The 22,480-nt window shown below is 25.8% G+C and overlaps 1 protein-coding gene across 4 annotated transcripts; it reads right to left on the bottom strand.

Annotated features, from left to right (window-relative positions):
* Positions 1 to 2,000: 2,000 nt before the first annotated feature.
* Positions 2,001 to 19,989, bottom strand: LOC107162874 (phospholipid-transporting ATPase ABCA3-like). 4 transcript variants are annotated; one of them, XM_015509995.2, is made up of 22 exons: positions 19,266 to 19,989; positions 14,678 to 16,320; positions 14,449 to 14,603; positions 14,220 to 14,375; positions 14,067 to 14,138; positions 12,985 to 13,123; positions 12,671 to 12,920; positions 11,622 to 11,939; positions 11,480 to 11,539; positions 10,922 to 10,962; positions 9,929 to 10,041; positions 8,868 to 9,102; positions 7,191 to 7,414; positions 6,849 to 7,131; positions 6,629 to 6,754; positions 6,335 to 6,550; positions 5,993 to 6,259; positions 5,686 to 5,927; positions 5,466 to 5,613; positions 4,628 to 4,838; positions 4,339 to 4,555; positions 2,001 to 3,422 (listed from the first exon to the last, which is right to left on the bottom strand). In XM_015509995.2, the coding sequence occupies exons 2-22, from the start codon at positions 16,305 to 16,307 to the stop codon at positions 3,243 to 3,245; spliced, it is 5,283 nt and encodes a 1,760-aa protein (XP_015365481.2). In that variant the 5' UTR covers positions 16,308 to 16,320; positions 19,266 to 19,989; the 3' UTR covers positions 2,001 to 3,242. The 4 variants fall into 4 exon arrangements, with proteins under 4 accessions (XP_015365481.2, XP_015365480.2, XP_015365483.2 ...); XM_015509994.2 differs by having other exon boundaries at positions 10,904 to 10,962; XM_015509997.2 differs by lacking the exon at positions 11,480 to 11,539 and having other exon boundaries at positions 19,266 to 19,988.
* Between the last annotated feature and the right edge of the window lie 2,491 nt (positions 19,990 to 22,480).

Consider the following 22,480-nt stretch of genomic DNA (forward strand, 5'->3'; position numbering starts at 1 on the left):
CCATTCACAAACTCGGCCGGGACAACAACACTGGAACCAATCACAACTGTTATTTGTAATAATGATAATACTGGTACGCCCGTATGTTTACCTGAAGGCCCATAAGGTAAATGCATCAATAGACCTTATACTTATATAATGCATAGACATAAAAATTCTATTATGTGTTAATAATGTGTCTATGCCTCTACGGGTAAATGGTAATCTTGTATTCTTGTAGATAGCTGATAGATCAATGTGGTCGAACTAGAGAGCCTGGAATCTGTATATTATCCAGGCTCTCTAGGTCGAATTCTTTGACACTTAACACCCACAAAGACTTTTTTTTCCACCATACATTTTGAGATGTGTATTGTATAGGTATTATGACGTAGATTTAATGAAGAATTAGATGCACTTATCGTTGATGTTGTTCTATGCTGATATTAAGTTTTTTAAACTTTTGGACGTGACATTGGCAACTAACCATACTAGTTTACCAACTTGGCGACTTTTTTTAAATCAAATATTCGTCAATAAATAGCACCTATATATTTTTTTTTTGCCTCGAAGATTTTCAGAAATGTTCAAGGATTTTGAACGTTCAGTCACATCATAAAATTTCATATATTCTGTGGTAACCTAGCCTAACGTAAAATACCTTGAAGGCTTGAACTAGCTGTAGCTGCTGTTGAAGGTTTAGAAATTAATTACCTATGTATAATATTGGTAATTTATCATAATATTAAAATATAGTCATCTACTTTTTACACTCTACGACCCTCTGTAATTTGTAATATTATGTCCACTGTTCCACCTTATCTTAATTATAATATTGTAAAAATTTTTTATGCATGTACACCACCGATGCTAGGGGGTACTCACCCCCTAAATTAGGTTCGGCGCCACAGTGTGGTTCAGTGCTTAATTTTGGGGAAGAAGGGACAATTGTACGAAACGATTTACATAATCAATACTATATACATTCGATACTGCACTTAGTGCAGTGCACTACATAACATTACTGTCATTACCAGTTACCACTATATAAAACACGAGGCACAGGCTACGACATGGCCACATAAGGCAATTACAATGGTATGGGGGCCCGCATTGCCAAATCCTGAATTCACTTTTGACGTTGGTATAATGATAATATAGTTGGTACTCGTCTCCTCAAACCTTAAAGCGGTTCTGGAATGTTGATTATGTTTGTGATAATCTCTGAACTCTGAAGTAGTGAAGTCTGAATGGTTCAGAAAATGTTGGACGATTTTGAAATCTGAACATCTAAGGACGGTCCTGGAAATCTTTGGTCAATAATTTTTTTTTTAAATGTTGGGTCTATTATATTATATTAATTTAATATATACTATATTATATATGGATCCCGTATCCATGTATACCCCGTGTACCAACTTTCAAATCCGTCAGCAAATGTTCAAAACCAGTACCAAACTACCAACATTCAAATACTCGGGACGATTTTTAAATTATTGGGAAGGTTTACAAACATCCTCAAGACGGTTCCTGAAAAAACCGTTATTATAAATATTTAATAGTAATTCTAATTATTCGTTATTACTTATTTGTACTGTTAAATCTAGGAATTTTGAAAACGCCAAAACACATATTATATCTATAGAATATTTAGTATAGAATCTCGATGATTTTTGAATGAACTGATGACGGAAAGACTTTTACACGATTCTGAAAACATTTGTTGATGAAACATTTGTCATTTGTCAATGATGTTGAAGTATTATCTGCACTCAGTCTTAAGACCAAATTAAACGTTTTTATCAACAACTAGCGGCAATTAAAAATATTAAAACATCTAAAACTTAAGACTTACAAATTTTTAAACCAAAATACAGTGTGCAATAATTCTTCATAGGTAAAATCATTACTAATAAAATAGCATCAAAAACTAAATATATTAATCTTAACTATAGTCACTATTGAGTAGGTATTTTATATTTAAAATAACATGCAAGTTAATTAAATATTACCCATAAAAGTAGCGTTTTCTCAATATATTTATTGTTTTATATAATATTAGGTATGTAGTATGTACTCAATACTCAGATGCACTTTGATAATTATAAATACACTGCCAATTGAAAAATTAATTAAAACGGTACATTTTGTTATGTTGTGTTAGAAACTATGTTACCAAACTGATAATTAAATAAAAATTATAAAGAAAAATGTTTAATTATATATTGTTCTATGATATTATACTTAATAATAGTATATTAATATGTATAGTGTAATAGAGTATAATAAAACATTTTAATACTTAAATACCAATTACATCTATACATTTTTATCTGTATTCCATGTTTAAGACCAGACTTTTAAAACCAATAAATAATTACAATATTAGATAAATAAAAAGTAAAACATTGCTCCTCACATAATATAGATGTTAAAAATATTTTTAAATTTTAAATTTTTATAAACTTAAAATAAATTTATGTTTTCATCATAATTAAATTTTATCTTTAAACAGTTTGCTTTTAGTATAAAAGATATTTTGATTTCTAAATTAAATAACAAAGACCTTTAAACTAGTAATCAATTAGACAGTTTTATATAAATTAAATGTATTAATTAGTTTATTGAAAAAAAAAAAAAATGATTTGTAGCTATAAAAAATATTTTTCGATAGATATATAATATAGATTTTTACAATAACTTGGATATCACATAATGTTAAATTAAATTTATAGAAAAATAACAAATTTACTTTACTCTAACGTGACAGACAAAGAGTTCATCAATTTTTAATGTTCAAGAGTAAAAATTATACATCTCGAATAAAATATTTAAAATACCACATTGAATCTGGTAACAAAAAAGTGGAAAGCATAAAAAAAATTCTAACGAATCTTTAATGTAATGATTTTGTTTAAATTATCATAAATATAATTTGAAAGATTAGTAAATAATAAAATATACTAAAAATATATAAGTAATCAAGCTGAAGCTCAAATAGAAAACTTTAATAGAAAATTTAGTAGTTTCAGTATCACTATTACTTACATCTAATAACAAGATTATACAACATATTTTGTCACTAGCCTCTTAGAATGTACAATTAATTTGGTTAAATAAACAAGTATTATTAGCTAATTTAAATACTTAAATAATTATAGTAAAAGTAATAATTTTATGTTTTAAATCAGTTTTATTTTGAAAATTGAGGAACTGTGTATATAAATTTGTAATACTAATAATTAAGTAATTTAAACAAAATCTTAAGTTGTCGGATTTAAAACTGCCTGTTTTTTTGCAAATGCAATAAAAACTTGTTCGAGAGTTGTGTCACCAACAGTATAGTCTTCAATTGCGGTATAATATTCTTTAATTGTTTTCATTTGACCAAATATCTCAGATAGTGGTATATTTGGATTAGTAATGTGATAGTGCAATAAACCCTGTAATATAAATTAAGTAATATAAATAAATTTATACATGTACAAAAATAAATTATTTTTCACTAATAATTTTGGTTTAATTCATATATCACATAAAATATAAAAGCAACTAGATTATATATTTGTATTCAGTTTTCAATAACAATACACAAATCTACTATCTTTAAAAGTTGTTTCATTCAGATATTATTCAGAAAGGTATCTCGACAAACTAGAACTATCACTATGGTTTCAAACTTATAAGCCTATGAACACTTCAAGGAACATAAATAAAAAAACACAAGCTGTCATTGCTAACTAATTTAAAAAGTGTTAATCTTAGTAAAAACACCAGCCAAGTATGAAAGTTACAAAACTAAATAAGGACAATAAAAGGAAAAAAATAGTGGTTAAAAAGTTATTAATACTTATGGGGCTGACCTGTTTTTTTGCTCAAAAACATCCCTTTTAGAAAGAACTCTCACACCTTAAAAATTATCTAATTTTAATAGTTTTTTGTTTTTGAAAAAGGAAAACGTGAACTTAAATATAAAGTATTCTATTTCTAAACCATATGATACAATTTAGAAAATAATCAATTTTTACAAGTTTTTTTTCTATTTTTTACTTTTTTTTTAAATATCATAATCAAAAACCTAAGTTTATAGTTTATCCTTATACCATAAAAAATCACATTGTAATTTAAACGAGATTAAACCAATCTACAGTACAAGGCATAAGAACTATTCTTGTAAAGCTTTTTTTGAGTTAGCAGTGCTATTAACATGTGTGCGCGTAGATAGTACTTGTATACAATTTCACTCACACTCTCACAAAGTTGAGAACTATTGCTCTAAGGAATTGCAGTACAGTTTATAAATTGTAGACAATAATGTACTTACTTTAAATAAAAAAAAGTATAAAAGCTTAATCTCACCTTATGTTCGTCTTTTAGATTTATGTCTGGTGCAAACTGTCGTTCTATATCAGATTTTAGTTCAGAAACATTGAAATCTTCAATATAACGTAGTTTTATCATTATTGTAAACCCTTGTCCATAACGATTTTTCAAATATTGTATATTACCAATACATTTCATAACACCGTCCACCATTATTGTCAAACGGTTACAAAGTGCTTCACATTCATCCATACTAGGTATTTAAGCAAATCAAATAATTATTACTCAATATAGATATTGTATACACATTACACAATGTTTTTACCTATGTGATGTTAGTACAACTGCTTGTCCACCTTTTTGACTAGCAGCTAATAATTGCCATAAATTACGCCTAGCTACAGGATCTACTCCACTAGTTGGTTCATCCAAAAACACAACAGGAGGATCTCCAATTAATGCCATCGCAGTGTTTAATTTTCTCTTATTACCACCACTATATTTTCCACAGACTCGATCTTTGTATTCTTCAAGACCTATAGCAATAATACTATTATAATGAAAATTCTAACAAAAACATTAGTCAAAGTATATAAATTTTAAAGTTTTTAAGATGACTAGTTTTTGTAGGAATCTTTTGGAAAAATAAATTGTATTTATTATTAATCTATTAATATTTCACGTTTACTAGCACAAAATAATAAAGTATAGGATACACTGTTTCTAAAAATGTAATGTTTTGCACATCAAGTGTGAACAAGGATAAACATTGGAAAGTACAGATTTACTAAAAATCTATTTTTATCTTTAAAAAAAAAAAAATTAAATCACTCAAAACTGACAGAGTTATACATGAAAAAAACTAATTAAGTAATAAATCAATTTAAAAATTATATAAAATAAAGAAGAAATTAATGAAAATCATAATTTAGATACTTTTTTGAGGCCAATCATAGCACACAATATTTTTATCTAATTAATTTTATACATAGCATTAACATAGATATCTTAAAATGAAATTATATTTATAATTGATATTACATTTGATAATTGTATTAACTATTATTATGTAAATGCAGTCTTATTATTTTAATAAATAAACATTATAGGTAACATTTAATAACTACATTTTCCAAAAGTTCCTTTAACCTCATTTTACATACCTAAAAGTTTAATCCACTTATCAACATGTTTTTTGGTGTTTGTTGGCGATATTCCTCTCAAAATAGCCATTAGTCTTAAAGTTTCTCTTCCAGTGAGTTGATCATTTATTGCATCGAATTGAGGACAATAACCAATCAAAGAAACATACTATACAGAATAATAAATTAATTCATACATGTTTTTAATCCCTAAACAATTCTATTCTAGTTTATTATTAACCTGATTTATATTAGAGCTGAGTTTGTACAACTTATCTGTCAGAATGGAAGCGTCACCTTTCGAAGGAAATGTGTCACCAGTTAAAATACGGAATGTAGTTGTTTTACCTGCACCATTTACACCAAGTAAGCCAAAACATTCACCAGGTGAAACGGCAAAACTTATGCCTCTGACACCGGTGAATTTAAAACTAAACTTTTTAACCAAGTCATCAACCAGCAATAATGGCGATGAAGCATTATCTAAAATTTAAACATGAAGTTTAATTGAGTTTATCAGTGATTTGTCTATAGGCATTTTTAATTACTTGAAAGAGTTTTAGCAGCATCAACTTTGTCCCTTTCACCACCAACATCTGGATCTTCATTCATATCTTTATAACTAACACCAGTTCCAATGATTTTGTTAAAAACAAACTGATATAACCGATTAAATATTTTATAATCAAATAATAATATGATAGATATATAAAGTATGCTACTAAATAATAAAAATAAAGTTTCTTCTAGTATGCCATATGGATTTTTATCAGATTTGAAAACAAAATAACTTTTTTGTTTAGAATAAATATCACCTAAAATTTTAAAGAATAGAATTAAAAATAACAACAGTTGCCATAAAAAAAAAAAATGTATATAAAAGTACTTACTCTTACACATTTCAATCATAACAGGTGATTTACATACTTTGCACATATTGTTTTCCCATGTTATTTGTAGAAACCCAGATATACATGATGAATATGAAAAATGTGGAATAATTAAAACTATTAACCTTATTATATTCAATGTGTTAAAATAACTAGTTTTATTATTCTCTCTGATTATGTCTTTCAAAATATACAAGCCAGTAGTTATAAACATTCCTGTAAAAGTTAACCACAAAATAATCAATTATGTAATGGATAATAACAGCTGAACCTAAAAATATGTAAATAAAATACCTAGTATAAAATTAACTGCAATGAACAATAACATGGAACTGACAAGAGATTTTTTAAAATAGCTATAAACATATGCATAGAGTATTGCACTCCATCCATAAATAAGTAGTAATGTTAATAGAGCACCTGTAAAAATCATATTTAAATTTTACATTAAATTAATTTGATTTAAGCTTAATATTATATTATCAAGTTTAAACTTAATAGTAGATTAACTTACCAACTTCATTTGAACCAGTAAATATGTCGTTTTTATCCAATAGATACATTCCAGCCAATGTTAATAAAACCACAATTATATAACAAAAATAATCCCAAATGAAACAAGTAACCCAATACATGATTGGTGAAAGTTTAGTCATCATTTGTAAATGTTTAATGCCACTTATTCTTTCATTTAATGGTAACGCTATAAAATATCCTATTAAATACAGTAATCCAGGCGTAAAAGTAGTAAACCAAAGAAATACTAGCGATATTCCAAGTCTTTCGTCACATACATTCTAAAAAACAAAATGTATCTCAAGCTCAATTATTAATTTAATTTAGACAAATGCCTTACCACATTATCTATATGAATAGGTTCATTAACTGTTGAAATATATGATTCATTATTTCCTGACAACTTTTGTAGCAAAGCATTAGAATACAGATTTATTGCAATTGCTGGAGTATGAATAGCTATATTATTGTATATAACAGTTGAATTTGTATGGTTGAAGTCACCAGCAATCATAAGATTTGTTCTATAATTGAATACATTATCTTTGCACATTTTTAATAGATCTATAATACAAATATTTGATTAGTAAATACATTTTTAATCTGAAAATACAATTATATACAATTAATTCGTGGGTACTTGAAATGTAAAGAGTATACTTTATTTTCTAATTGTAATAGTTGATATTATTAATGACTTATATTAACACATTGACTGCTATGCGGCCGCCGGCGTCCGTATAATAATATTAAGGTATTGATAATTTTTAGACCGCCGGCTGCTGTAAATTAATTTGGATTTATATTATTAACTTTTCCGTGGCGCTGCAATAATGATCTTGAAAATATGCTGTGGCGTAGTGGGAATAATTGCAACTTTTTTGATGTAATAAACATAATTTTAACATTTTTTTTTGTATTTTAATTTTTTTTTTTCAAATTCAATAGTATACCGTGTGTCCGCGGAAATAGGGTACACTTTACCACTCATTACCCTGTACATATTTTTCAATTCTGTTTTCGGAACATTAAATTAGACTATTGGATCTTTAATTTCGATGACTTTTCGATTTTTTTTACTCACGTATTTTACGAATGAGCGTTTTAAATAATGGAGGGACTTTTGAACAATTTATCAAGTAACTTATGTTAGTGATTTTTGTAAATTGAATTGTAAATAAAAAATGTGTAGTATAGTTTAAAATAATAAAATTAAAATTAAAAAATAAATGTTAACAAAATAATTTTTTTTTTAAATTTTAAATCGCTCTCATTCGGTCAATATTGGATTGAGAGTAGTAGTTGTTAGATCAAAATTACTTTAAAAAAATTCATTAATCCTAAAATGATATTCAAAATAGGGGTTGCCATTTAAAAAAAGTAAAGTTGTGTTGCGCATGCATAAAATACGTGAGTAAAAAAAATCGAAAAGTCATAGAAATTAAAGATCCAATAGTCTAATTTAGTGTCCCAAAAACAGAATTGAAAAATATGTACAGGGTAATGAGTGGTAAAGTGTACCCTGTTTCCGCGGACACACGGTATATACAAATACAAATTTATAATGACACTGAAAAATGTCTTTGGCATACCCATGATTGAGGCCGCCGGCGATTGCATGGCAGTCAACGTGTTAATACTGTATAATAAATTGTATATACTATGAATGACTAAGTAAGTTGGGAACATGATGAATCTAATTTGATTAATTTGTAATTTATTTTATAGGTGCCTACATTGTCTTTTGAAATAATTACAATATAATTAGTATCGTATAAAATATCCTAGACTGACAAACAGTCTCCACTCAAAATCGTTTTTCATATACAATGGTATTATATCATTGAATTTAAATTTAATACCATCCATTCCAGTAACCCACTTGGAACCTACAATACAGCAGAACGACATCCACTTGCCCTCTTATTTATTTGATATTAATGTGCCAAAGAATTAAAATTGTTTTTAAAATAAATCTGCTAATAAAGCTATTGAGTCTTATTGTTATTAATCTCACCATTAATTATATTATTTTCTGATGATGTTTCATTGACAGTAGCTTTATTTTTTTTAGAAATAGCTACAAATAATGGCTCCAAATTTTCAGAAGAGGTATCACCGGCACGGTAATATACATCACTATCTTTGTAGGTGTTTAGTGACATATTTAATCCTTGGGAAACAACAGATTGATTGACTATAAAATTAGTTGAACTCATAACTAACAAGCCCAACAGAATTGGTCCAATTCCCTAAAAAGAATAAGAATACAATTGGTTATTAAACAAATGCTACTCGTTTATTATTGCCCTGTCATATTATGGTACTTTATTATCATAACAGCAAAAGTCCGCTAAAAATGAATCTTTAAGAATGCAGTTGTTATGTACCTATTTATTAGTTATTAAGTAAAATTGTGAAATATTAATTTTTAACTGTGCTTTGATTAATCATAAACAATAATTTATCATGCATTTTAGATTCTTAGCAAAGCAAATGATTCAGTCTTTAATTTAACGTAGATTCAGTTACTAAATTGGAATTAGCTGGTACTTTGTCTGGTTAAGATTAGAATTTGTTCATACCAACTTTTTTAAGTAATCGGGGAAACAGGAATAATATATAGGCAATAATAAAATTTGAAAAAATCAATCTAGTTATATATAGTTGCAATTTAAAAATAAATAGCCATAGATAAATTAAATTCTCATTAAATATGTATACTAACAGTTTGTAGACAGGGTATAATATTGTTGGAGCTGTTTATGCTATATATTGGAATTTTTAAGCTGAACTAAAAGTTTGAACATTTAATATAAGATCCCTGTTCATGTAGAAATTTAAGAAATACTAAAAACACATTGAAAAGATTTTTTTTATAAGCAATTATATAATTTATAATATATGCTATGTGTATAATAACTAATTATAATTTATTATAGAAATCTATTTATTTGTTTATGGTATTCAAGTACTCATGTCAACCATAACACAAGTCGCTACTGGTAATAATAATATTAATTATTGATACCAATTAAGTTTTTTTTTAGTGAACATAAAGAAAAAAGTATTACTCACAAAAAATAATGACAAAAGCCATCTTCTATATGTATAAATTACTTTTTTTTCCAACAATACTTTAAACTGATTTTTCATTAAATTTATTCCACTTGTATATTTTGGCATCAATGCTAGAAAAAATATAAGAAAATCTATGATTAGTATTAAGTAATACTTATTTTAAACATTGCATTACATATAAAGTATAATACTATCAAGTGTCTTATATATAAATATGGTTATTGTTAGTTTTTAAATGTTGAAATTTACTAATATAAAAATAATTTAACAATTCATCAATTGCTAAAATTTACTAAAAGGATGGAAAACTTAAAATAACATATCATGTTTGGGTGATTATGAGTATATTTAAAAATTCAGAAATTCAGAATTTGAATAAATTAATTCATAAAGGTTAAAATGGGAATGAGCAAACTTGGTGAATAACAATGACGTTTTTATATTTATTTATTTATTTATTTTTGTATCTGTGTACACAATAAGTTGTTGTAATGATGCTCCAATTTTCAACTTCAGTAGTTTTTCTGGTTGGAAAGTGAATCTAGATGATGCACTATATGGGTCAAATTTTTTATTTATTTTGAGTTAGAAATTCAATACAAGATAGTATATACTATTAATAAGTGATAAATTTTCAATTTATTTTAAAGGTACCATTTCTATTTGAAATAATAGCAATATAATTAATATAGTATAAAACTATAAAATATCCCAGATTGACAAACCATCTCCACTCAGAATCATTTTTTGTATACAATGATATTATATCATTGAATTCAATTTTAATGTCATCTATTACAGTAACCCACTTGTAAACTACCGTACAGCAGAGCAACATCGACTAACTCGTTTTATTTTTAATTTAAGGAAGTTGTAAGAATGAAATTGAGGATACTTATAGTTTAATTTGCTTACCAATAATATTTTTAATTTTGTGATAAAATTTCATAAAAATAATAAATTAAAAATTACTTGTGACATCATTATTACATGGTTGTTTTTGTTCATCTCCATCTCCATCTGTGACTGAACTAAAATTAAAAAGTTTTATGTGTAAAGACTAGATTTCTTTATTAATAATTTTAAATATCTCATATGATTTAATATGTATATACAATATCTACAATAAGTTAATTTATAAACGTGTCCAAGCATCAGGCGGTGTCACTAGTTCCTTTAATTAGTTATTTTAGAGATAAATCCTCAATACATACACGTGTTCTAACCAACCATAAACTTTCTCAGTTTAAAACCTACTAAATAACCTTCCTGCTAATGGCCATAAATTTTAACGCCTTATCCTCAATAAATACATTTTATGAACAGTGATAATGATTTTAATTCTTATCACAGATCAATAAAAACTAAAATCCCAAAAATATAGAGAAAAATAGTTAAAATTGTCTAAACAAAATTGAACTATTTAATACCATAAATATTAAATTACAAATAATACATGAACAAGAACAACCAACAGTCAGTTAACACAATCATGAAATGATGGAAAATGATAAGACAAGAAATGACAAGCATGTATGAACTTCTCACCGTTGGTTATTGTTTTCACTAGAACCATTATTCAATGTTGAGTTCTTTTTATTGTTTATCCTAAATTAAAGTTTATACATTTGATAGGTTTATAAATTAAAAAATAAAGTTTTAAGTGATGAAATATATAAAAAAAAGTTACTTTGGATAGATGTCCCCTGTAGTTGGATTAGTTATTTTAACACTTTTCAAGTGGAAATTTTGTTTTTGAAATTCAAGGGCAGAAAATAGAGCACCAAATTGATTTCTTTTTCTTGCTGTTAGATTATATATAATTTGCGTTTCCATATCGGCCATCAAAATAAATTCAGGCACATACTGTTGAACTAAATTGGTCACTTGGTCAACATTACAATCAACTTCCTTGGTTATAATCAACTGGTAACTCCCAGAATCTACTGGTGTGTTTAGAGAAGATACTCCATCATCATCATCATTTTCTGATATATTTTTTTCAGCTCTAAAATAAATAAATACTGTTAAAAAAAAAAATGTCAAGTCAAAAAGTATCATTTCTTAATTAATTCATATTCCTGTCAAAAACTATTTTAAATTATATTTAAGTGTATTTAAGTTTATTTTAAGTGTTTTTAAAAGAAAAAAAATTATTTTTAGATAACTAGCTGTCCTGCTACTATTTTCCATGCTAAAAATGTTTAATTTTTTATTTCTTAATTAATTTGAATGAAGATTCATAAGATATAAACAAAAAATATTTTTGGTGTTGATTATTAAATTTTTATTTTATCTAAAAAGTTCAATTCAAGACCATATTTTTTAGCTAAATCCACATATACTTTAAATTATTATAAGCATAGAATTAATTTTTATTAAATGTTTCCACAATATTAAAAACTGTAAGTATAAACTCAAATGTAAATATATTAATATTGAATGTCAATGAATTGTTAACTTAAAAATATACATAAGCTAATCACTAAATGATGAAAACATAATTTGTTTAATATTCATTAAACATTAAATAAACTGTTATAATGTAATATTAATGCCAAGAAACAATAATTAAGTGGAAAACCTCTCATAAAACTAAACTAAACTAATAGCTAAATGAATACATAAAACTGTTATTATGTATTTCATTTCAATCTAAGGCAATACTATTATACAAATATTAATATTTTAACCAGACAAAAGTGAAACGCACAATTTATTTTATAAAAAAAAGATTACTTCAGAAAAACTTCTTCCATTGTTGTACAAGATATACCCATTCCTTTAATAGAGAATTTTTCTCTATAAAGTTCTAGCATTCTAAATACATCTGGAAATTGATCAGTGTTTTCATTTGGTAAATTAATAACTACTTGAGCAGTCAATGAGCTTTGAACTTCTGCTCCTGGTATAATTTCTTTAATTGCTTCAATGATTATAGACTCATCACATGGTTCTTTTTTAACAATAGTCAAGTTATAACCAGTTCCTGTTAAATTTCATGAAAATTATAATTATTTTATAATTTTCAAAATGATTCATTTTTTTCTTACCATAAGCTTTTTTTAAAAATAATGAAGAGCCATAACATTTAACTTTTCCATGGTCCATGATAGCAATCCTATCACCAAGGACATCAGCTTCTTCCATAAAATGTGTCGTTATTAAAATAGTTCTTGCTCCTCTAAAAGACTAATAAAAATAGAAATATATTGATATTAAAAACATATATAATATTAAGAGGACGCTACACACATATTTGTTGTCTCCGTCTTACATGTGCGTAACATAGCAAATAAAAAAATAAAATGTATGGCCTAAATTTTTGATCACGTTTAAAATATGATGGTGAAAACTTTGAAAAATTCATACAATTAATTAATTTCATAAATTTTATTTTCTATTATAATAATATTACTATTTTGTTGAACATTTAATTAGTACAGTTGACAAAATATCATACACTAAAAATAATGTTTAATTATTTCACATTTATTTAATTATTTCCAATAGTTATAAATGAAAATATCATTAAACACCAATTATGCATGAATCCAATTTTCGAGTTACTTTGACTTGTGCAGTTTTGAAACTAGAAAAAACTTTTGGCACAATAAATGTTTATAAAAAAAATATTCTACTGAATCTGCAGAAAAAAATTTGGGTCACCTTTTAAAAATAATAAGTTGTATTGCACATGTGCGTACTGGGAGAGCTAGAAATTTGAAATTAGTCTGAAAATATGTATTTAATTTAAGTACTTCCTAAATTCCAAAAATCCATTTCAATACAATGTAACCCAGCTGAGATATTCAGTGGTACCTAATATTGTGATCACACTGTATATGCATGGAGGTAATAAAAAAAATTAAGTTAAAACTTAAAAACATTTTATTTTATAGCATAGACAGATTGCAAAGCATGAATATAATGTAGCTCTTTAAAGGTTAATTAAAATATATAATTTAATGTATATATTTTAATTAATGTAAATTTTTACTTCATAAAATGAAAAAAAACAAGTAACATTTGCTCATGTAAACTCTGAAATTGTGATGATTAGATAGTAATATAATTTGTACATAGATAACTACATTTACTGCTGAAATTAAAAGCTTATTAGATAAATACATACCAAGAGTAAATCCCACATTTCTCTTCGAGATTCAGGATCCATTCCAGAAGTTGGTTCATCTAATATAAGTATCTGAAAAACAAAAAATGAATACTATTTTTAGTTACTTATATTAAAATATAGCAAAGTAATAGTATTGAAAATAAATCTTACTTTAGGATTGCCAACTAACGCAATTGCAAGAGACAACTTACGTTTCATTCCTCCAGAAAGATTGCTTACTAGTTCATCTTTCTTTTGCAATATATTTAAGAGTTTAAGCAAATGCAAACCTTCTGATTTTGCATTTTTTAATGGCAAACCTTTCAACTAAATTAAATTATAAAAATATTATAATTATTAATTTCCTTAAAATATTATATAGTGAACATTTAATACATACCATTCCAAAAAATATTAAATGATCTAGAGTAGTCAAATAAGAGAAAAGTAAATTATGTTGAGGACATAAACCGAGATTTTGTCTAAAATCATCAATGTTACTAAATAAATTATTTCCATTAACATTTATGGTGCCATATGTTGGAGAATATAAACCTTTAATCAAACAATTAGACTAATATATTTATATAATATAATTTATAATAATATTTATAAAATATTAAAACTACCTGTTATAATTGACATTGTAGTAGTTTTTCCAGCACCATTATGACCTAAAAGAGCGGTAATTTGCCCTTTATATAAGTCCAAATCTACTCCATTGACTGCATGAAAATTTCCAAAACGTTTATGTAAATTTCGTACACTAATTCCAACTTCATAATTTTCTGGAGGTTTTTCAAAAAGCCTACTACTGCTTTTACTGATGGGATCCATTACATTATTTTCAGACTTTTTCTTCGACCATTTACACAAGAAATTTAATGGTTTTGCAACACCAAAATTTCCTGGCATGACTGAGTCAATGTACCAAGCAAAAAATCCATACAAGAAACAATCAATAACAAATATCAGTAAAATAGAACCAACAGAAAAACTGTTACCGCCTTTTCCAGCAGTAAATAAAGTGGAAAATTGAAGACCTTTTCCTTGAGTTTCAAGAGACGATATGGCTATATAAGCTCTTGATACTGCAAAATTTGGAAATAATGTGAATAGTGTTTGAACTAGAATACTTGTAGAAGGTTTCACAAAATTTTTGGGTAAAGTGTAAGAGAGACACCATACACTACTACCAACAATTAAAGCAATTAATGGTCGACTGAATAAACTACTAATTGCAAAACAAAAAAATACTCCAGCAATCATGTACATCATTAAAAAAATCCATAAAAGTAATGGATTTGTGTAATTTAATAACTTTGTTTGACCAGTAGATACTTCAATACAAGTAATATAAGTAATAACTGTGATTGATATGGCATATACAAAAAAGTTGTGTAATATCCATCCTGTCCATATCATCCATGGTTTAAGACCCATAATTTTCATTAATTCTTTTACGCCCGAATCCTTTTCTTCAACAACTCTCTTAATTGTATTGGAACACATTAACAAAAAACTTAAAATTGTGAATAGCGGGAAAAATATATCAAATAATTGTTGAAATGTTGAATCCTTTACGTAATTTGCATAAGGGTACGACTGAATTTCTAAATTATAATCATTTATATTAAGACTACCATTATTATTGGCACTCAACAAAATAAAAGCTTTGTCTAAGGTTAACTGTAATGCTAAGAATCCCATGTTTAGATATTCATCACCATAATCCATAGGTCCTGGTATTTCATATGGTGGAAACAAGTGATCTGTTAACCATAATTCATTTGTGCTTCTTAACTTGTACTTTAAAACTTGGGACTTTATAGTTTCTTCAAAAACAATTCCAAATCCGCTATTACCTTTACTGTAACTGTTATTGAATTTGATTTTAAATTTGTTAATCATTTCATCTTCATTGATTGCAGTTTCAATGTTATCAGGAAAAATATCCAAATTTTTTTTTACAATGTTCATAATTTGTTCTGTTTCAATGGTTTGTGGAGTATATATAAAATGTCCCAATGAATGATGATTTTTAAAACTGCTATATAAAATTTCTTCAGAAATAGGGCTTGGTATTGTTTGATTTATAATTGTTGGTTCAGATGTTTCATCATTTGAAAATTGTGACTTTATATAATTCATGAAGTAAAATAACAAACATGGTATAATTATTTCAATTATAGTACCCAACCAATGTCTTTTTCGCAGTTGTAAGCTTTTCCATAAAAGTACTTTTAATTTTATCCACATCTTTACTTAGTTTCTGAAAAAAGAAATATATAAAATATATAGTTAGGTATAATATTGATTAAATTATTTTCTTTATTTAAATTTATTATATGTTAATTATTCTCATTAAAAGGATGTTGTAATCGCACAGAAGATAGACAGTATCCCAATTAAATATACTTGAAATATATTTGTTTTGAAAATACTCAAAATACGAAATAAATAATAATATATTATACCTCGTAACACTATGGTAAATTTTATATTGACATATTATTGTGCTTTAGTGATATATATATTAATTATTATTAAAAACTTTTGTTAAAAGTAATTATTACAGCTCAAATATGGATATTGTATTCATCAGTTGGTCAGAAAATAATATCAATAACTACAAAAATATTTAAGGTCAAATATAAACCAAAACATTTTTGGGTTGCGATGTTTACAATTGAATTAGAAATAAAAAGTAGGTAAAACAGATTTTAAGGAAATTATAATTTTATTTTCAAATCTCAATCTAGAAAAAATTTATAAATATATCTAGATTATTATCTTTTGTAAACATCCGTTAACACTTTGTAATAAAAATGATAGACTGTTTGTTGGTAAGAGAATAAATTAAGAATGGCTGCACCAATTTCACCAATTTTTTTTTTTATGTTCGCAATATTCAGAATGAGGTTTTAACAGAAAAAAAAATTTTAAAAGTTACCAGAAAAATACTGAACGGTTTTTTTCAATGAAATCTTTCTATATAAAATACAGTTGCTATAGGTTACATATAATATAATTGCCCTTATAATTGTCATCATGATTGGGCATAATAATTTAAACTTTTAATTTTCACATTTAGTCATATTTTTACTCCTTTTTTTTTATCATGTTTTCTATAACTACAGGGAAATTTTAATTTTGACTTCTCAAAAGTACCAAATAGATTTACTGTTCCATCAGAAAAGATGCTGATATTGAAAATGAGCGTATTTTAACTACCCCAAATTTAGATGATGAAACAGATAAAAAATAGATATTGCAAATACTACAATACATTAATTTGGTATGCCCCAAATCTAAAATTAAGTTATTGTCCTATCTATGTATTCCTTTATTACCAATGTTATTTTTAGTTTCAAAATTTGTTTGGATTCAGAGGTTAAACAATTTATGGTTTTCAGTGCACTAATCATGTTAATTATTATTTTTTCAAAATATTTATACATTTAAAAATACTCTTAGTTATGAAAACATTGAGTTTCCTTTTAAATCTGTAGTATACTAATAGGTATAAATAAAAAAGTGTATGTATTATTATCTATAGAATATTTACACAATGCGTAGCACTGTAACAGTGACCTTGAATTAAGATGAAACAAGCGCATAGGGTGGAGGCATTGTCATATGAGCAACTCCCCCCCACATTCTACCAAAAACAATGAAAATAATTATATGAAAGTCTCAAATTTAAATTTTACATTGAATACCTAAAAATTTAAAACAGTTATGTGGTTCAAAATGTATAAAATATTCCATTTTCATAGTTATGGAAATGTAATACAATATTTCTTAAAAGTAGTTAAACTGTACCCAAAAAATATATAGACAAATTTTAAAACATGGATATTTTAAGCTTAAATTTGAAAAAATTATTTATTAAAAAAAAATACCTACCTAACAATTTTAGTTACTTTGTTGTAATATAAAAATATTATTTGTGTATACCTAATTAAAACCCTTAACCTTAACTATTTTATTTTGAACACTGTGATCTTACAATGTTTACATCTAAATTAATCTAATACAATATTCTTAGATGTATTTAATAATAGTAAAATAATTAATTTAATAGCAATACCTATCAATAAATTATAAAATATAGGTACTTGGTAATTGTTTTTTATATACAATGATTTATCATGTTCATAATATAAAGTAACCTTTTCCTCTAATATCCTGAAACTGCACCTGAGTTGAATTACGGTTATAATAACCTAGCTAATAATTAAGTTAAACTGATGTTATTGAATAACTAAATTCTAAGTTTTATTATAGGTACTTTATAGAATAGGCATGGCAAAGATAGGTTCCAGATGCTCAAGCACCCCACACATATTGTGACCAAATTTTGGTAAGAAAATACTATAGCGGCATGCGTCTGATAAATGCCTAACATAATAAATTATAAGTTCTGAATAATCCATTTGACTTTGTTATGTTTGATATAAGAGTAAATTCACCTATTGTCAAACTTACAAGAAAGAATATTATCAAGTAAATCTTATAGGTTTTTTTTATTTAAATTTTAAAATGTACAAACAACTAATATTTTTAAAATGCTCATAATTCCCTTTAAAATTGAGTTAAAATTAAAACAAAAAGTCTGAATAAGTAGTTGCTCAGTTATTAAAATATTTATACTAAGATAGAAAATCTTTGAAAATATATGAAATAGGTAGAAGAAATATTAAATACCTATTTATACAAACCATAAATGTAGATGGTTTAATTTAAACAAACATTTTCAAATCACTATAACCTTCATATCTTACAAACCCGTTATCGTGAAGCTATTATCCTTAGTATACAAAGTTTAATAATTCAAAAACTACTTGTTAAGATTTTGTTTGGCAAAATTTTTAGTTCAATTATACGTTTAATCATTGACAGTAAAAATTGAAGTTCTTATTAGAAAAATATAAGTTTATATCTATAAAAGATATCTCTTATATGTAGGTGGTACAAAAAATCACAAGAATTTGAAATCATGGTATTTTAGAATACTAAAAAAATATTTAAATTTAGATTTTGAATAACTGCAATTATAGAAGAAAAAAGTGGAAGCATGCTTGGTGAATCACTCCGTATATTTTATAAGTGTGTAGATGATGTGAGTATAAATACATAGTATTATATACAAGTTAATTCTGGATTAGGTAACCACTAAGCTAAAATATTAAAATGCATTAAATAAGTACTTACCCAATACTTGAATGATGTTAACAACCGTGACAGTCTGGTGACTACTGACTACTAACTAGCTACGAAATTTATATTTAGTTTAGGTAGGTAAGTAACTCATATCACATACAGAAGAACAAAACAATAGTGCTAATGAAGCAACTATAAACTAGGTATGGACATAGAAACGAATAATAATATTGTCGATTTACGCATCATATTATATTTATGTACTTATAATTATACGAAAAATAAAAAGCATCGATTAAAAATTCGATGTCAGAAACCTGAAACCCAACGAACTGTCGAACTAACGCATCAACGTCGACAAACTCGAGTCTCGACTCTAACCGTTATCTGTGCTAACACCTTAAAAAATAACAATTATTCTGTTCTATTATAATGTCTATGCTAACAATGTTAATAGATAATAAATTATTGCGGTTGATGAATGGTGATTATTGATTAGTGATAAGGAATAATAACGTTGCCTGAAATATTCATGTTCATACCATTTCGTTCCCACGGTCTCATATTATTCATACTTACGCTAAGTATTACACATTTATAACTTACAAGTATATGTCTCTAAGATACTTGTACTTGTATAATGTCTACTAAACATTAAAACATATTATGGGGCGTTTAAATCTTGCAACCGGGCCATTTGCGGGCAAATTTTTTACCCGCCAGAAGCACTAAGAATGTAGATTTTAAATAAATCAGGCCTACGATTAAATATTTGAAGATATTAAGGATGTATCTTTAATCGTTTAATCAGGATCAGGATCACTGATCAGGCTTAGCACGGTTTAAGACAGCAGTTCCCAAACTTTCTCAGACTTAGAGCTTTTTGGAACAGTTTAGGAACCACTGGCTTAAGATATACTATATTTATAAATATTACTGTAGGTACCTATGTCTTAAACCACAAAACAATAGCTTAAACCGGGAGCCTGATACGCTTCGGCATCACAGCCCAAGTGCCAAAAGTTTTTAGATTTAAGAGGGGAGATTATTGGCAATTTGGCATCAAATTATTACAATTTAAAAAAAGGCTAATTCAATTTAATTTTGTAAAAATGACAATCCCTTTCTGAATTATTAAATATTATATATATTTAGCTTATATAATACCTAAACATTTTGTCAAATAATTGTTAAGCTTATAAAATATATGTTAGTGTTTAACGATTATTTAAATAAAAAAGATAAAGTTGCTACTATAGTAAATTGGTAAACCATATATCATTCTACCACTTCTACCTGCAGTAATTAAAAAATATCTGTATAATAATATATTAATATGGTACCTACATCGATATTGTAAGTATTTTTTTTTTTTTTTTTTATAGTCGGCAGAATCGATAGCCAGCCCCCACCCCTTAAAATACTTAAATATTATTAATTAATTTACTGAAAATATTTTAACCCCACTAGCCCCGATAATTTATCCTATACGTTCTTAAGAAATTTTATATGTACGACCGAGAGAATGCAACAAGGAAGCGTTCAAATTTTAAAATGTTGTTCCTATTATGAGTTATGGCAACGGGGATCGCGGAATAAAATGACGTTCAATATTTCTTTAATTGACGAGGTATTCAGTATAGTCGTATCAACATATTATATTATTTTATAGTTGTCGAATAGTTTTAATATTAATAAATGATAAAAAGAAGCGTTATTTAATTACCAAACATTAAAGAATTTAGAACACATATTCTAAATACTGATACTTATAATCGTTTTGATATTTGTTTTCTACATACTACTATAATATGATGAATGATAATTATTGAAAATAGTTAACGACTACGTGATATAATATAACTAATCGAAGTCGATGAATAATTGATTGATTACTCATAATTATAACAAATTTTGTAGACGTATTGCTTATACTAATTACTACTTAGTATTTAGTATATAATTTGGTCGATGAATTCCCGAAGTGCAATCACTATTATTTTTTGTTTAAATATCTATGAAATGTAAAAAACTAGGTACTTAACATTTTTGATTCCAATGTTTCCATTATTATGGGAGTTATGACAATATGGAATTTTATACTTTACAAATATTACCTACTTTATTGCCTTATTGGCAATATTTGCATATTATTATTTGCTCAAGACAATGTTGAATGTAGATTGTCATCTTATCACAAATGCCACACCTACACGTCCATAAATTGTTTTAAGTTAAAAAAGGTCGCTTATTCATGCTATACTCTTTCAAAGACTTGCGATATATCTAAAAAGGCAATAGAAGTGCAATATTATAGTTTATTTTCAAGTGAGGAAGAGATTAGGTAATCTATAAATGCGATTCGATGAATCATGCTATGCTTGGCTAAAAAGTCTGGGATACTGGGAATGTTATGTCTTAAAAAAAACCCCAAAAAAGTATTAATACTCAAAAATGTAAAATAATGCAACTAAAATATTCACTTATATGTTTTATTTTAATCATGCTTTTAACAAAAAACTATTTTTTATTTAAATTGAATAGTTTTATGGGACTTAAGAATTTATAATCTTCTAAGAGGAAATAATTATTTTGGCTTAATTTTCTGCCACTAACTTATACAGAGTGTCCCACAGAGATCTGACATTCTGACAAATGAAATAACTTTTGTTCTAAACAAAAATAAAAATTTCTTTTAAATATAATTCATAGGCACATGCGCTACATTTTTATTTTTTAATACTGAAAATAAAAAAACTTAAAAATTGATAAAATTTTTTTTCGAAATATTCAATATAATTTGTAAATCTGATTATTAGAAAAATGTATATGGTAAAAACATTTAAGTCAATGGCTGATTATTTTAAATATCAATATTTTGGTTAAGTAAATTACGATCTAGTTTATGTTAGAAACCTTGTAATTTCAAATAATAATAAAGTTTTTTAAAAATATTTTAAAAGAACATTTTTAAATAAGTGCATGTTAAAATCTAATAATTTTTTTATTGTATTTATTTTAATAATATGCCATGTATAAACTATAAATTACTATAATTTACCTAACGAAAATATTAATATTTAAAAAAATTGTAAAAAATCAGCCATTTGACTTAAGTAAGTGTTTTTACCATATAAATTAATAAATATTAAATATAAATTAAATTATTATTATAAATCAGATTTACAAATTGGCTATATTGAATATTTCAAAAAATTTTTTTATCAATTTTTAAGTTTTTTATTTTCAGTATTAAAAAATAAAAA

The sequence above is a fragment of the Diuraphis noxia genome, unplaced genomic scaffold, assembly GCF_037042655.1.
Source record: "Diuraphis noxia isolate RWA-SAM2 unplaced genomic scaffold, SU_Dnox_SAM2 contig0003, whole genome shotgun sequence".
In the NCBI taxonomy this organism is placed as follows: Eukaryota; Metazoa; Arthropoda; class Insecta; order Hemiptera; family Aphididae; genus Diuraphis; species Diuraphis noxia.